This window comes from Semicossyphus pulcher, unplaced genomic scaffold (assembly GCF_022749685.1).
Source record: "Semicossyphus pulcher isolate SPU_LCO1_2020_fin unplaced genomic scaffold, fSemPul1.0.p SCAF_23, whole genome shotgun sequence".
Classification (NCBI taxonomy): domain Eukaryota; kingdom Metazoa; phylum Chordata; class Actinopteri; order Labriformes; family Labridae; genus Semicossyphus; species Semicossyphus pulcher.
Window position 1 is genome coordinate 8,336,708 of NW_027211697.1, and position 16,760 is coordinate 8,353,467.

The 16,760-nt window shown below is 42.3% G+C and overlaps 1 protein-coding gene across 6 annotated transcripts in view; it reads left to right on the forward strand.

The window, feature by feature from the left end:
* The window catches only part of LOC138602863 (BAR/IMD domain-containing adapter protein 2-like), a 65,565-nt gene that overhangs the window by 42,412 nt on the left and 6,393 nt on the right, over positions 1-16,760 (forward strand). For all 6 annotated transcript variants that reach the window (XM_069674464.1, XM_069674465.1, XM_069674468.1 and 3 more), the window contains exons 6-13: positions 2,477-2,614; positions 11,051-11,203; positions 14,313-14,555; positions 15,142-15,373; positions 15,664-15,865; positions 15,951-16,019; positions 16,109-16,262; positions 16,499-16,536. In XM_069674464.1, coding sequence (XP_069530565.1) covers positions 2,477-2,614; positions 11,051-11,203; positions 14,313-14,555; positions 15,142-15,373; positions 15,664-15,865; positions 15,951-16,019; positions 16,109-16,262; positions 16,499-16,536 — 1,229 coding nt within the window. The remainder of the gene's footprint in view (positions 1-2,476; positions 2,615-11,050; positions 11,204-14,312; positions 14,556-15,141; positions 15,374-15,663; positions 15,866-15,950; positions 16,020-16,108; positions 16,263-16,498; positions 16,537-16,760) is intronic.

The following is a 16,760-nucleotide window of genomic DNA, read 5'->3' on the forward strand; positions in this document are numbered from 1 at the left end:
CTTGTTTATTAGCTTTTTTTGACAACAACTTTTTACTAGAACCCCCCACATTTTAGGGCTGCACGATTATGGCCAAGATGATAATCCCGATTATTTTGCTCAATATTGAGATCATGTTTATTTATTAATTAGTACATTTAAATAAACAAAGCCACACTTTCAGTTTGACTTTGTGCTGCATTCTGCCGCACGTACAAATTTTGCATCAAACTTAGACTTAAAATTCTTTACCTGAATTTGCTGCGTCTTCTGAACAAGGACGGGGAGTGTTGATGCTATTCCTCTCTGCCTTCATACATACTTTGTGCTGTTTTTGCTGGTTGAACAAGTTAGTTGTTTGCTTTGTGACACAGACACAGGTTTCATTCACTCTTTGCGTATTATTTTTCACTTGTCCTAAACCTGAAATACCTCCAAACAACCGACGTCATTTCAGGGGACCAGTGTTTCGGTAACTCTTTCTGTAACCACGGTAACCACGGAAGCATTCGGCTGGAAGTTTCCAGTTAAACCGCTACACCGCCTCTCTTGTTTACTCTTCCACTCTAAACTGCCGCTGCAAGGTAGCGGCTCATGACATAACATGTCAGCTCCCCCAGAAGTGAAGCCAAAACCTCACGATCGCCCCCTGGGGGAGTGGCTGTTAGTTTAGGGAGCGCTTGGTTTGATATGCAGCAGAGTTGGCATTTCAAACGTCAATCAATCATTTAGTGGTGATCGGGATTGATATTCGATTAATTGTGCGGCCCTATTTCTACCCCTTACATTTTAAAAACAGGATACTTTAGCTTTAGGGAGCCATGGGAATATAAAGATGAGTCCTTGGTGTATGCATCAGTGTATAAAACACATGGCAGGCGTGACATAAGTATCTGTGTAGTTTTGCTACACACTGCACTAAAAGGCAAAAACAGCCAACAGCATAGATAAAAGATAAGATGAGTGTTTTAGACCATGGTTACATTTTCCAACTGTTCCAAAGTTCATCTGAAGTCCACTCTGTTTCTAATCAGATCAATCAATCACATTTAATCACATTCATTAGCTGTCTGCAATAGCAGCCAGGATGGAGATTTGTTCACAGGCGCTGGCAACAACAGCTTTTTGCTTTGTTAATTAGAAGCAACAATCCAGCTCAGTGAGGCAAATGCCAGGGATATCATCTTGTTTACTTAATGTGACCCTTCAAAGTAAAGCCAAACTTTTCACAACACCCTAACAATCATTACAGTGTATGATAAACGTGCGAGGGATTTTCCTTTAGGGAGCCTCTGTGGAAGATGAAGGGAGTTAAATTGTAGATATGAATTGCAGTGCAGCCCGTATTGGTTCTGCTGCTTACCTCCAAAGACGAGCAGGGAGTTAAGGATGAGTCATTCATTGTTATTGAGCTACAAAGACATCAGTGCAAAGGCATGTTATGATCCGTTTTGTGTGGAAACCTATCAAACAAGTATACATTTCAGAGACGCGCTTGACTTTGAAAATGAGGATGTTTAAAGCAATATTCCAGCAGCTTGTTGTCGTGTGGTTGAAGCTGTTTCCAGTCCAGCTCAGACCCACAGAGTTACTAACACCACTCATCTCTGTTATGAAATCCAAACACAGCATGTGTCATGCTGCTCGTCTTCCTGTGACAACAGCAGCCTCTGCACGGCTCCTTCTCAGCCAAACAGCACCTAAAGGATACCTGCATCCTCGCCGTCTTAGAATATGCAAATGTGGGTGGTGAACCCTCATGCACGATGCTCTCCTTCGCCAATTTTGCCTCGTACAGAAACCACATGAGCTTTGTCACACTGGACACAGTTACTATAGCAACAGAGCTGGTACAATCCGGAAACAAAGTTGTTGTTCGCAATAGATAAATAATTTAATAGGCAAATTAAATGAATAAATAGATAATTTACGGCTGTGAAAGGACGAGGCAAGGCACACTGCTTTTTTCTACAAAACCATGCATTAGTTTTTAATTTGCAAGCCAACAGTGATTTTTGTTGCGTTCGCCGTGCTTTGAAAATCGACTTGGAATCCGCTCAAGGTTGTAATCAATTAAAGCAAACGTCCTCAGAGACGCAATCACAAAGCTGTGTTGTTGCAAAATCAAAGCTGGAAGTCAAATAATCAGCAAACATCGTGAAAAAAAATCATGTTAATTTGCTTGTTTCTTTAATTACAAAAGATTGCTTTCAGATGTCGGTGCTTACTTGAACATCACTTCTTGCATCTGCAGAGCCACAGAGAAAAGGGAACAAAACTGGAAGCCTTAAATTGATTAAATATCTAAATTTCACGGCTCTGCAAGATGATTTTTTTCATGCTTTAGTGAAACAATTTTAGCGCACTGGTTGCTTTTCAGGTAGGAATATGTATAAAAACTTTTAAAATGTGTCTTACCCCCCACCCTCTTTCACCCAAGTTTCTTAATTAGTTGTCCTAATTTTGCGTTTACGCTCTGCCTGTTGCCCCCACGTAGGCCGCCCTGAAGAAATACCAGATGGAACACAAGAATAAAGGGGAGAGTCTGGAGAAGTGCCAGGCTGAACTGAAGAAGCTGCGCAGGAAGAGCCAGGGCAGCAAGAACCCCTCCAAGTACGGAGAGAAGGAGATGCAGGTGAGATTCTTGCTGCTGTTTTTGTTTTGCACAAAGTCTGAAACTGCTACTATGAGTTTCCGGAAACTACTGTATTTACATTGTTTGTCATTATTTATGTATTTGTTATTTGATTTAAGGGATGTAGGTGATTCAGTTTGACAGCATTAGTATTATTTTTAAGAATCTTTATGTATGCTTTTGTTTTGAAAGAACGGGACAGTTTGGGCACCGGGTGACGCACATGCAGTATATGGGTAGGTGAAGGTAGGATAGACGAGCACCTGGGAAGGTGAATGGTTTCTTAACAGTGTAAGGAACCAGGAGGTGGCCAACAATCTTTTGTTTGTTTGCTACAAAATGTTCAAATAAAGTCCAAAGAACTTCATCTTGGTTTGATCCTGCCACTGGCTTTGTGCCTAACTGGGATTCGACACCGATACTGTGGCGTCAGACGAATGTGCGCAACATGTAAGCGTCACGGCAGCATCTATTTTGCGATCTACACCGGCTGCGACTACAGCAAAGATGAGTCTCAGAGTTAGCCAATGGTGACGCCAAAAAGTGTGCAGTCTACCGGAAACGGTAGAAGAAGACAACTTTGCAACCGACTTGTAGACTTGTAGACTTGTAGTTATGCAGGATGTTGAAGTGAAATCAGAATGAGTAAATAGGATTGGAATGTTAAGGAAATGTACATATTCATTTCATCTGCACAGATATCTATCTACTCTTAATAATACCGACTTTATGTTTTCATTTAATTCGGTGGCCACAGGTCACTGTGATCTCGCAAAAAACATTTTGGCTGTAAGTCAAGAATTTATATGCTATAACACAATTTCACATAATTGTCTTACAGAGAAAATGGTGAAGAGATGACATTTTCTTACCCAGGTCAAAGGTCAACTTCTCTGAGACATCACAGTGTCATGTAGAAACACTTCTCTGCCCATTATCCCATCCTATTCTAGTGAATAGAATATTTCAGGAACGTCGGCAGGGAATTTCTGCAAATTTGGCACAGACAGACACTTGGAGTCAAAGATTAACTAATTAGATTCTGATGGTCAAAGGTCAAATGAATCACATGCCTTGTAGAGAAACACAAATAGATGGTATCTAATATAATGTCTTTTCTGTAAATGGTTGCGGTGCGAACCTTCCTGTGTATTTACACCGACACTGTAGCGTCAGATGAATGTACGCGACATGTAAGCGTCACAGCGGCATCTATTTTGCGATCTACACTGGCTGCGACTACAGCAAAGATGAGTTTCAAAGTTAGTTGTGATTCCTGGCCATAAATAGGGGCGGCAGTGATGGCAAAAGGTGTGCAGTCTGCTGGAAACAGTAGAAGACAACTTTGCAACCGACTTGTAGACTTATTTCTTAATTGTGCAGAAATTCTGCGGATTACGCCCGCCTACTACGCAGCATACGCGGCAGGTGCAGCATTGAAGAACATTGTAGCGGTTCTGTCCCGGCACATGCGAGTCAAAAATACACTTCAAACACGTTGCCCATTACTTCATTCGAAGACAAATTGGCACTGCAACAAGAAAAAGGAGAAATGACGAAATTGAGAAAATATAAATTTAAACAGTCTTAAGCCTTTTTAGAGCCCTGCTGCGCTTCATTTTAGCTGACTCTTCTTGCATGTGGGTGCCTGTTGGATTGGAGCATTATGAGTCTTGGTGCAATATAATGACTTTATTTTTCATAAAGTAAAAGAGAACTCACAAATCAGCAAGGATGGGGGTGGAGGCAGTGGCGACGAGGTGCCCTGAGTGGGAAGGCAAATAGTGGAGGTTTGATTATGAATAGTGTGCCCTTGCCAATCTTTCTTACATCTACACACACACACACACACACAGCAGGCCCGAAGACACACACATGTGAAGAAGATAATAAGTCAGCACCACTGATTGATGTGCTGGAAAAGTAGGTATTTACTTCAGCCTGTGTGTTTGAGCACACAGCTTTTATCAGGGGTTCTGACAGAATGAGTAAAGCTTGCGTGTACGCCAGAAGAAAGGCTGAATCAGTTATCCAAGGGGGAGTAGATAAGATGTCAAGATGAGGTACCACATTTTAAAATAAGAGCTTAATAATTTTTCTGTTATTTAACTTAAAAAGGGGGTATTATGCTGTTTCACATGTTAAGCCATATGTATAATTTTACAATGTTGGATGTCCAGACTAAACATGAGTGAAGTTTCAAATCTGTAGGTAAAAGTTTGTTGGAGTAATCCCCAGGCTTCTTAGCTCAGTCTGCAGGCTGCTGCTGAATGCCAGGTTTCACACAGTTTTTTCTACACGCTGCACATTGTGACATCACGAAGCTGGCCAATCAGAAGAAAGTAAGAGCGGGATTTCTTAAAGGGACAGAGCTGACTTGATCATTTCAGGCAGAGGCTGTATGAGGGCCTGCACAGAGCAACAGTGTGAGATTTTTTTTAACTGCAAATTATGTTAAGCTACTCCACCGGTATCAGAGTGAAATATGAAGCTTGAAATTAGCATACCCCCCCTTTAAGAGTTGTATAGTTAGTATGGATATTAATTGTAGTGTTTAGTGCATATATGTGCTAAGAAGTTGTTTGGGTTTATTATTTATATGTAATTTTACTGCGAGTTTTATTTTGAAATGTCTGTTTTCTTTTTATTTGTGGGATTTTAAACTGAAATTTTATGTTTGTAAGGCTCTAAGTGGACACTGAACACCAGTATGAACAGCCACGTGAAATATATTGAGTTGCTGGAATCTGTTTTGGTCTATTTTAATGAGAAACTATTTAATTGTCTTATTTTGGAGACATAAAGATTACACAGCAAACGGAGGGTGTGCTTCTCTGACTGCTACATATGGATTAAATGTAAAGATATTTAAACAAAGAACAATATTTTTGCGAGAGTTTAGTCTTCAGCAGTCAGACAGCTGATATTTACAGCTTGTCAAAATGTTTGTAAGTCAAACCCAAGCTGTCACATGATTCACTGAGGGAACAAAGCAGTGTTTGCTTTTGGCGGCATTGGTTTGTTTGATTATTTCCATAGCAAAGGCACCTCCGACAGAGCAGCTCAGGTAAAATGATGTCTTGGAATAAAGTTTAAGACATAACTTAATTAGTGACATGACAGGAGGAGTGGTGACAGTGTTCTTCCTCCAGATAGACACACACTTTCCAGCAAAGACGCACCATCTCGGTATTAAATCCCTCCTCTAAGCCTTCACTGTGGGGTTCTTTACACGCTATTTACTGGTTAAGTCCTGCAGCCAGTGTTACTGTCAAACTGAGAAATAATGACGCAGCAGAAAATGGCGATAGTGAGCCTGCTGTTCCTTCATGAGGGTTTTAGTGGAAGCTGGAAGTCAGTCTGCCTGGAGGGCTAGGAAGAAAAATCTAACAGGTCACGGCTTGCAGGGTAATTGCCGAGCTGCTGTTGGTCTCACTGTGAACCATGACAGAATCAAATCGATAGCTGGACTAAAAAACATAACTTATCCAGCACTTATGGATGTTTTTTAGAGTTCACTGAGTATGAAAACTTTGCCACTCCAGTTGCAGAATAAAGCACCCACATAGTCCAGAGTTTATATAGTCACACACATACACACAAACAACTGCCTCTTCCTCTCTGGCAGAGCTGGATTGATGTGACTGCTGTGACACATGGAGTTGGTTCCACTGTGTCAGGGATGCCATGAAACGGCATGTATGAAGTGTCATTCTTTAAGGCATCAAAGTTGGCAGCGTATGCAGCAGTGCTGTGTTTTTGCACCGAGCGTGGAATAGGATGGGAGGGGTGTTTAGCGCGCAAAGCCAGTAAATCTTAGTCAAGTTGCGAGTTGTAGCATGTTCCTGTCTGACTGCCTCATGCGTTGGATCATTAGGCCTCTGTAAGGCTTCCAATATATAATGAAGCACTATCTGATGAACAGAAACAGGAATTCAAGGATATTTCATTGCAGATCAGTTTTGCCCAAAATTTTAAAATAATAAATATTATGTTATATATATATTTATTATTATGTTATATAATATTATTAATATATAAATATAATGACTTATATTAACAACATTATTGCAGGTTTTAGAGCTTTATGAGTTGGTGGTGCTATTTAAAGTTCATCCTGAGGGGTTTCTAAGCTTAATCTAAAAGGCATCTAAAAGTGGGCGGCGTCCTATATACCGCTGCGACCAATATGCCAGTATAAAATGCAGAGAGAGATATGTTACTGTGTTATGGTATTTCGACCAGACGATGGCACTATCTGGTTGTTTAGTGGTGACGTCTCATCTCCGCATTAAACTGTTTCCGGGTCCAAGCCGCTACAACGCTTCCTACCCGAAGGAATAGAAGAAGTACAACGTGTCCTATTTACAATATGCCGCAGTGTTTTCCTCTCTGATTTAAGCGAGTAAAACTAGCTTGATTGTTGCTAACGATTCATCACGAACATGCACCGTCATGATCGCCATTGCACCGTCACAACAATCACCAATCACCGTTACCATAGGCTGCCAGCTACTGCTAGCTACAGCACTGCTAGCTAGCAGGATTGCCAATTCGACATGGTGAAAACAGATGGTAGGCTGTAATTTGTGTGTTAATGTGTTTTAAGTGAAAATAGGGTTGAAATAACTTTTATACATGTTTTTATTAATAATTAGCCATACAAAACCTTTTTCCCTCTGGGATAGCCCCAAAAACAGACTGCGCCTTATATTCCGGTGCGACTTGTATTCCGGATTTTACGGTAACTAAAGGCCTCAGGGGCATTAAAAATACAACAGTTTATCTCCTAAAATATGCAAAACTGCCAACTTTAGACAAAATATCTTTTTTGTAGTGTTAAAATTTTATGTAAGTGGTGTTTCGCGAAGAAATATGCTTGGCGTTTCTTGGAATTCCGCCCAATAAACTTTGATATTTTATTCGCTCTAATTCAAAGTTTGGAAAGATGGAGACAGGGGTTCACCATTCATCATCCGAGTACTGTGATGTTGTATTTCATCGCTGCAGATAGAAGTAGATGGTCAGCAGCAAAAGTAAGCGAACAATTTGAATCGGTGAATATCGGACATGCTCTCACCGTGTCTGTTTGACGGATCAATTGGGCCCATCTGTGCAGAGAAGCGGGCTCATCAGGCTCCGGACTCATAACGTACAGTCGGTTTGCAGAGATGCAGGAAAATCAATCTCCCTTTCTCATTTCCAGCCTGCTCACTTTCACTGATCACATCAGGGCTGTGGGCGTGTGAGAGAAAAGTCAACTCGTTTTTTGCCGGAGTCCCCCCCCCCTCGGGAGGACAGCGACACACAGAGAGGGAGAGAGAGAGCTTTGCACTCCGTCAACACCTGTGCTTTAAAATGACAGGCATCCACATTGAAAGGCTCAGAAAGTGACCGACTACAGACATCCCAGAGTGTTTTATTTGATTTGCGCAGATGGAGAGAGCTTTCCTCGGTCAATAAGAGGCAGTCGAGAAAGTACAAGTAAAAGTTTCTAAGGCGAGCTGAACGTTCCCTCCTCCTCATCCTCCTCCACCACATCTGTGTTATTTTAGCGGATGAGAACTTTTCGTTTTTTATCTCCTCTCTTTTCATTAAAAAGTAAAGTGTCTGAGAGTAGTCTGGCAGCGGACGCAGATGGCGGTTGAATTTCATTGATGATCATCCCTATCTCCCTTTCTCCTCTCTCTCTCACGCTCTTCCCTGTTGTATATCCCGCTCCTCTGTCCGTCTCTTTGTCCGTCTGTCCTGCATCAGACACTTTCACAGTGCCATCTCATCAATGGGTAAAGCCCCCCCCTCCCGTTGCCAAAATGCTAATCGGCTCATTATGTAGTTCAGTGGCGTGGTCCAAGGTGTCTTAGAGAGGGTTTTCATCTAGATAAACTTCTGTGCGCTGCATATATATGCTCTTTAATAAGCGCCGAGGCAGAAACAGAGGGAAAGAGTTCAGAATGAATGTCCCCAGAAGATGTTTGATAAGCTTTGAGTTTCTTCTGCTACGAGTCATAAAATTGAACAATGATTGTGTGGATCCATACAGCTGCAGAAAGAAGCGTGTTGTTGTCGTGCAAGTGCAGTAGATAAGCAGATTAAAGGAGATATTGTAGGTGTAGGTGCTTTCTGTTGTGCCCTGGAGCGTTACAATACAATTCGTTTGGTTACAAAGGGTGCTGATGATGAAGGAGGAGAGGAGCCAACCGAAAAATTCCCATTGCAGGAATAAAACTGTTTTTTTTGTCGTATATTCTACTGTATGCTTTTCTTTTAGAAGGCTGTAAATCCCTCCCTTCCCACTGCCTATAATCACTATAACCATCAGTGTTCAGTTTTTGGCTGCTGTATAATAGTTTTGTATTGTATGTGTCATTGTAAGGGTAAATACAGATCACTCAGACCTGCTTTGACGTGTAGCGGGTTTCATTTATATTCATAACCTTTGCAAAACAAGTCATTCCAGCTGTGATGTAACCTGAGGTCGCTCAGATATAATAGAGCCTGATGTCTGCCCGGGCTTTTCCCACTGCACTCATTGTCTTGGGTTACTTTGGTGACCTTTTGAATGCTGGGAGAATTGGGCTATGTGGATTTGACAAGAGGAGAGGGCCCTTCACCTTGTTGAGGGCGATTCCTCAGCCGTTTCACTGAACGCTGTATGCCTGCAAAGCAACTAACTGAGCCAGTTTCATGCGCTTAATTTGGGCTTAAGATGTACAGAAAGAGCAGAAGGAGGTCAGGCTGCTCTGAGGTGAAAAATGCTCTCATCATACCTTCATCCCCTTCTCTTGCTTGATTTGACAGCTACCTCTATGAATCCTCGTGATGGTGTAGGTGGATTTATTCCAGTGCTAATGCAAAAAGGCAATTACTCAAAATGTTTGTCCTCTGTATCATTTAGCCACCTGAAGTGTTCCTCCACACTTCCGATGAACTAACCCCAAGCTGTTGGCAGTGGGGAAGTAGTGTGCTCTGGTGGTTGCTAAATGAAATGCATCTGCACTCCACAGGAACTTACATTTGGCTGCAGGCAGGGACTCTAACTTCACAAACTTCATTAGTCTGTGTGGAATTAAATGAAAAACTTGGCTAGGCTAGAATACTTGAGGAACTATTATTCACACAACAACATGGATTGTGAGGATTTTAATCCAAAAGGCAACTGGAGTTGGTTGAAGTTCTTGTAGACGCGTCACCTCTCATCCGAAAGGCTTCTTCAGTTCTAAACTGACTGGTGGACAAGGGTCATTAGTATGCTACATCGGGGAAGCAAAACAACCCCTCAACAAACGCATGGCCAAGCGTAGGAGAGCCAGCTCCTCAGGTCAGGACTCAGCTGTCCACCTATATTTAAAGGACAAAGGACACTCCTTTGAAGACAGCAAGGTCCACATCCTTGCCAGAGAAGACTGCTGGTTTGAAAGAGATGTCAAGGAAGCCATCTATGTTAAGCTAGAAAAACCATCCCTTAACAGAGGTGGTGGCCTAAGGCACCACCTATCACACACTTACAATGGAGTGTTGAATTCTCTACCCAAGCAGCTGGGATCACACTCGCACTCAGGATCATTGGTTCTGGTTATACATGAGAAACATACACAGTAATACACGTCAAACCAGTTGAGGTCAAATCATCAGAAGTAAATATAACACTCACTTCTGGGTCAGTATTTATCAGCAGATGTGTCAGTATTAAAGCCATCAAACTGGATGCAGCCGCCCTACTTTAGAAGTACACAATCTCAAACTTTCAGCTACTGACATGCTAACTCTGCTGTTTGTAAATACGTGCACTTAAATGCCACTTCCCCTTCAAAATAAGACTCCCAGTAGCTTCTCACGACTGTTATGTGTGTGTACGTGTGTCGTCAGAGGACTCGTTTTTAGAGCCCTAATGCTAATTCGCACCGACAGTACTGGAGCCCTGCGTCTTCTCCGACCCTTATACGCACACATTTAAACACCTGTTATTCGTCATTTTCTGAGATATAAAATGGATTAGTGGTTCCTCGTGAGCAGATCCTCCTCCAAACCGCAGGATCTTCAGTTATAATTGCCTCGCTTCAGCTGCACTTGGTGAGGAAAATCTGGCCGGAGAAAGTTACTGAGTAAGGCACAAATATTGCAGGCGAGCTGCACTTAACCCCTAATTGTTCCAGTGGAGCTGCGCAGTGATTGGCAGTACATAACGTTTCTGTATTGAGTACCTTCTAAGTATGAATCTACATGATTGTGTAAATGTGAAGCGGGGTGCTATTTTTGAAAAAAAACTACGTAGATGTTAGCTGGAACTTGGAAACTTTCCTAGTCAGACCTTCTGTCCCTTTTTTCAGAGATATGAAAGACCTGCATTGCACCAGAAACCAAAACGTATTTCCCATCTCACCTTTTAAACCTGAAACTGATATGTCCATGTGTTGTTGTGTTCCTTCCTGTCAGTTTGTGGAGACCATCAGCAGTAAGCAGACCGAGCTGGACACCTTCATCGCTGAGGGATACAAGACAGCCCTGTCTGAGGAGCGTCGCAGGTACTGCTTCCTGGTGGACCGTCAATGTGCCGTGGCCAAGAACAGCAGCGCCTACCATGGCAAGGTGAGTGTCACTTGATGGCTTAAGGCATTTGATATCAAGGGAGGCTGTAGTGTTACAGTTGGTGCAACAAGTTGTGTTTAATGTTCCCAAGGAAATTCAGTCTTTGTCTTTTTTTTTAACTCAAAAGCTAAGCTAATCTTTATGAATTTGATATGGTTTGACTGCCATTTATCATATTCACATGGCGGCCATTTTCCTTTGAAATCCTGCTCAGCATTTTAGCTTCTTTTTTCAGAAGCTAAAATAATGTTACTGTCACTCTGCTGTGATGTCATCAGAAACTGCAAAGACAATGTAAAGTGAAAATCTGAGTAACATTTGGCCATATTTCAAAACAAGACAACATATTTTAAAACTCATTCAGTGGGCAACCAACAGCTAAGTCATTACAACTTATGTTAGCATTCGCCGCTTTCTAGCTAGTGCTAGCTTGCTTACATTACCGCTACCTCTGAAATTATGCTTTTCTGTTTTGCTTGATAACGTCTAGCTGTTATGTTATCAAAGAAGCAGTCGAATGCGAATATTAACTGTTGTCTAACATTAGCTAATATAAGTTAAAGTATAATAAGTTTAGCTTGAAGCCTTCATCCCTCCAGATCGCCCTCAAGTCTTTTCAGCTGCTGATCAATCAGAGGTGATTTGTCTGATTTCTTATACAGTTTGTAAACTCAGAACACAGTAATATGCCGTTATAACAGAAATGTAGCTTTATACCCTTAGCATGACATCAGAGGAAAATGGCTGCTTAGTGAATATAGGGAAGTGTTAGCAACACAAGTTAAAAAATGTTGCCGAACTCTGAATGATGCAGGGAAATACACAACCTCACGTTCTTCCATTGGTGCCCTGATCCCTTATAGTCAGAGACAAAGGACAATTTGGAAATCTCTTGTTTGACATGAGCAAACACTGGCAGAACAGAATAAGTTCATTCGGGTGTTTATAGAGCCAAATATGATTGAAAGAGTTAACATTTCCTTAAATAATTCACTCAATCATCAAGAACTTTCAGGAATAAATCTTGGCCTGTTTTCCCTTCTTTTGATCTCTCAACTAATCAGGAACATTTTCTGTTCATAATGTTCAAAAAGGCATATGTGCAGAGCTTGTGAGGTGAAACTTAAATTATTCTCTTTGTGCCGTTGTGCTGATTCTCGTCAACTGCTCCTCATCTGTCACATCTGCTTTATTTGAAACTCACCTGCTGTAGACTATTGTTCAGCGAACAGAGCATACTAGGAGATATATAATTCAAAGTCGCATTAGCTTTGACCGCTCATAGGGGCCTCTTCATTTTAAAAATTCATTAAGACTGTAGACAATGCCCAGCTGACAGGTATGTCTGAGGCTGTAATCCATCATTGCAGCTTCGAGCATCCGGCCACCTTCTTGTGCGGAGAAGTGCCTCGTTGCTTTTTTTGCTTCAAAAAAGACTTTTGTAGGAAAAGGCGTCAAAACGCTGGATGTAGAGGAAGATGGATTGAAATCATAGCTCAGTTCGATAAACGGGACAAGCTGTTTGTCAGCCATATTGTTTACAGCTGTCACAAGAAGATTTCATAAAACAAGCTTGTTATTGTCACTTTGCTGTTGACACTTGAGGCAAAAAACCTTTCCGAAGAAACAAAACATATTTCCTCAAATATTATAACATCAAAGCTAATGGAGGGTTATTTATGTAGAATTTAGTCCATTTTCTTTGCTTCATCTTGTCGTTTTATGTCGGTTTTTGTCTTTGCGTGCAAATGTATGCCTTTCCATTATCCAATAATTTGATATTCTTGGGTAATGGAGTGCATCAGTCTCCGGGGATTACATGTGGGTGTGAACTGCCAGCCGAAAGATGGGACTGGACGAGGACAGTGTGTCTGTGTGTGTGTGTGCACATGCGGACCGTGCTGCAACCTTCCCTTTTTCAACATGGAGTCTAGTCATTAATCAGGATGGGGGTGTGCGTGGGAAGAGTTCACCTTCAGCAAACTGAAGAACCCTCTCCCAGAGGGTTCCTAGTGTGTGTTTCTCGGTGTGCAAGATCTATGAGTGTTTGTGTGTTTATGAAATGAGAGAGAGCGATAGTGAGAGCCACAAATTAGCATACACAAAGGGACCATACTGTCTGTGTGCATGTGTGTGTGCTGTACAGTCATACATAAATGTGTGCATCTCTGTCTGGCCATTTAACTGTTTCCATAGTTGTAGAAAGAACAGTCGTGTCCACAGGCTGTGAGATGCTGAAGTGGGCAGCTTGGCTGTATGTTAGCGTGTCCCCAGCCTCACCCACGCAGCACATTATCATAGCTGTGCAAAGGGCAAAGGTCGAGGATGTAGCGCGAGGAAAAACCTTGGAAAAATGAATGTTTTTATTAATGAATAGAGAGGGACCAGATTTTTTCTCTGGTCACTTCTCTGCTGCATAGATACTGTATCTCTCTACGCTTATTAATACCGACTTTATGTTTTCAGTTAAGTTGGAGGTCAAAGGTCACGGTGATCTCACAAAAACACGCCTTTGGCAGGATTAGTCAAGAATACATATGCTAACTATAACACAATTTAACGTGAATGTCGGATAGAGGAAATTATGATGTGATGACATTTCATTAGGTCAAAGGTCAACTTCTCTGAGACTTCAAAGTGTCCTGTGGAAACACTCTTCTGCCCATTTTTCCTATCCCATTCTTGCGAACAGAATATTTCAGGAACGTCGGCAGGGAATTTTTGCAAATTTGGCACAGACAGACGCTTGGACTCAAAGATTAACTAATTAGTTTCTGATGGTCAAAGGTCAAATAAAATACATGCCTTGTAGAGAAACACAGAGAGATGGTTTCTGATATAATGGCTTTCCTGTGAATACGTGTGGTGCAACCCTTCCTGTGTAATGTCGGCCTACATATGTTGTTTTTTTCTTTTAGGGTTATGTATTCTTTCAAATATTGTCTCTGTACAAATATATCCTTCCTCTGTCACATACACAATGACACTGTCATTCTGTGGCCGTAAACTGCTACTTGTCTGTTATGCGCAGACCTACAACCTCAGGGCGGTAATTCTAGTTATTCATGTTTCTTCTTTGTTTGTTCTTATCTGTTCTTCCTCCCTCCAGGGGAAAGACCTTCTGACTCAGAAGATCCCAGTGTGGCAACAGGCTTGCTCAGACCCAAACAAGCTCCCTGAGAGGGCCATGCTGCTGGCCCAGCAGATGGGCTCTGCCGCCCTCGGGGGAACCAGCCCCCTGCATACCTCCAAATCAAACCTGGTCATCTCAGACCCCATCCCCGGGGCCCAGCCTCTCCCTGTGCCCCCAGAGCTGGCTGTGTTCATGGGCAGTGGCCTGGGACACCCAGCGGTGAGTTCAGGGAATCAGTGGATGATGAAGCCTCAGAATATGTTAATGAATTTTCTCTTTTGTCTGCTGTTTAATTTAATATATTTGATATAGTCAAAAGAAACCGGAGAGGCTAACCCTTTTAATTTGCTACACATCTATGGCAATTTTATACAGATGCTCTCCTTGTTTTTACCGAGGAAACTGAATTACTGAACAGGAGTTCTGTCACTTTAATTTTCACTCTTTCCACAGATCTAACATTTCTATCCTAATGGTAGCTTGTCCACCTTTAGCCCTCCATCAACATGCAAATCAGAGACGCATCTCTCTAATCTCACTTAAAAGACGACACTCACGTTAATGAGCAGTTTAGAGTCTAAATTTCATTCGTGAAAGCAGCTGACAGACTCTCACCAGATTTAATTCCTCCCAAGTCTACTCCCAAGATGTATATATCTTTTATTCAAATGAACACAGCAGATGTTACCCATAAAATGTCCTCACTTTAATCTAAATATTTAATGAAGTAATTACTTCTGTAGCGTCACACAGACTAAACCACTTACAGCAGCACTTGTTGAACCCATATGCTTGTTTATTCCAGAGGCTGATGGGCCCTGATGGTATGTCCATGGTCAACGGGACAACAGGAGTCCACGGGGAGGAATATTGGACAGATGGAGGGACTATGACCGTGTCCCAAGTCAGGCCTTCATCCCCTCAGACCCAGGCGCAGGGCCCGCCCCAGGCTCAGCCCCAGAGACAGGTCAGCGATGTCTACTCCAACACCCTCCCTGTGCGCAGGCCTGCCCCCGCCAAGAACAAGAACCCTGTGGGTAAGTTATCCCAACACTGCTCGAATTTAATGAGCAGCTACAGCAGGGAAATCACAAGCAGAATATTTGATTTAGTGTCAAACCTTTCTACCATTTTACTAAGAGGAGCATTTTATGTATTGCTCACAAAAGCACATTTAAGAAATTGCTAAATTTAGAGCCTCTAGAGCATCAGCTAGAGACATAAATGTTACCGTGATTTTTCTCTCAAGACTCCAGTAAATCATTTGTGACTCAAATAATCTGAATTGCATGTCACTGACTGTTGTCTGTGTTTGCAAACTCGTCAGGAGAGACACGGACCCTGCCCAGATCCAGTTCCATGGCAGCAGGCCTAGAAAAGAACGGACGCGCCCGTGTCCAGGCCATCTTCTCCCATGCTGCGGGCGACAATGGCACCCTGCTTAGCTTCTCTGAGGGAGATGTCATCACCTTGCTAGTGCCTGAAGCTCGCGACGGCTGGCACTATGGGGAGAATGAGAAGAACAAGATGTAAGAAATGTATTCATTTATTCTGTTTTGCCTGAATCTGTACTGTAGGAATGTAGAGTTTAACGAGGTGTATCTCTTGTCCCAGGCGTGGCTGGTTCCCTTTCTCCTACACACGTGTGCTGCCTGAGAGTGACAGTGAGAAGCTCAAAGTGAAGTATGTAGCATTTTTCTGTCATAACTTGTGTATCAAGTTAATAAGCCTAAATGAGCATAAGTCTGAGGCCTTTTCTCCTCCCCTCCCAGCCTGCACCATGGGAAAAGTAGCAGCACAGGAAACTTGCTGGAGAGTGATGCATCACTGCCCACACCTGACTACGGCCTGACCGCCCGACTGCTGGCACAGAGCCTCGCACAGACCCGCCCACGCCCCTACAGCATGGCAGGCTTTGGCACACAGGTAGGTTACATGTGTAATATCCATGAACAAGACACAAACACTTGTTACCCCTGTTCAGTTGTAGCCCCCATCTGGTTTAGTCTTGTGTTACGTAATTGGATATGAGTAATCCTGCAGTGACTGAAGAGGTGAATTTCACAATTTCTGCTGCCACCTTGTGTTTGTGTGCAAGTACAGCAGGATTTTTAATCCTACTATAAAAGCACATTAAGTAAGACATATTCCTTTTTTTCCAGCCTGCTATTGAGGATTATGACGGCCGCTTTGCCACAAGGTAAGTGCCTCTTCTGCCCTGTCCTTTAAGTAGATATTGTTATGAATGCTGCTGCTTCCATCTGAAGTGTTTTATTTGAATAGTTTTGGAACAAATAATCAGAAGTGGAATCGAGAGCCACTAACCTCAGATTACTAGCATTTCACCTGAGTTACTAGATGCTGGAATTATCAAAACACAGCAAGGCAACTGCTTAACACGCGCCGTGCTCTAATTAAGAGCTT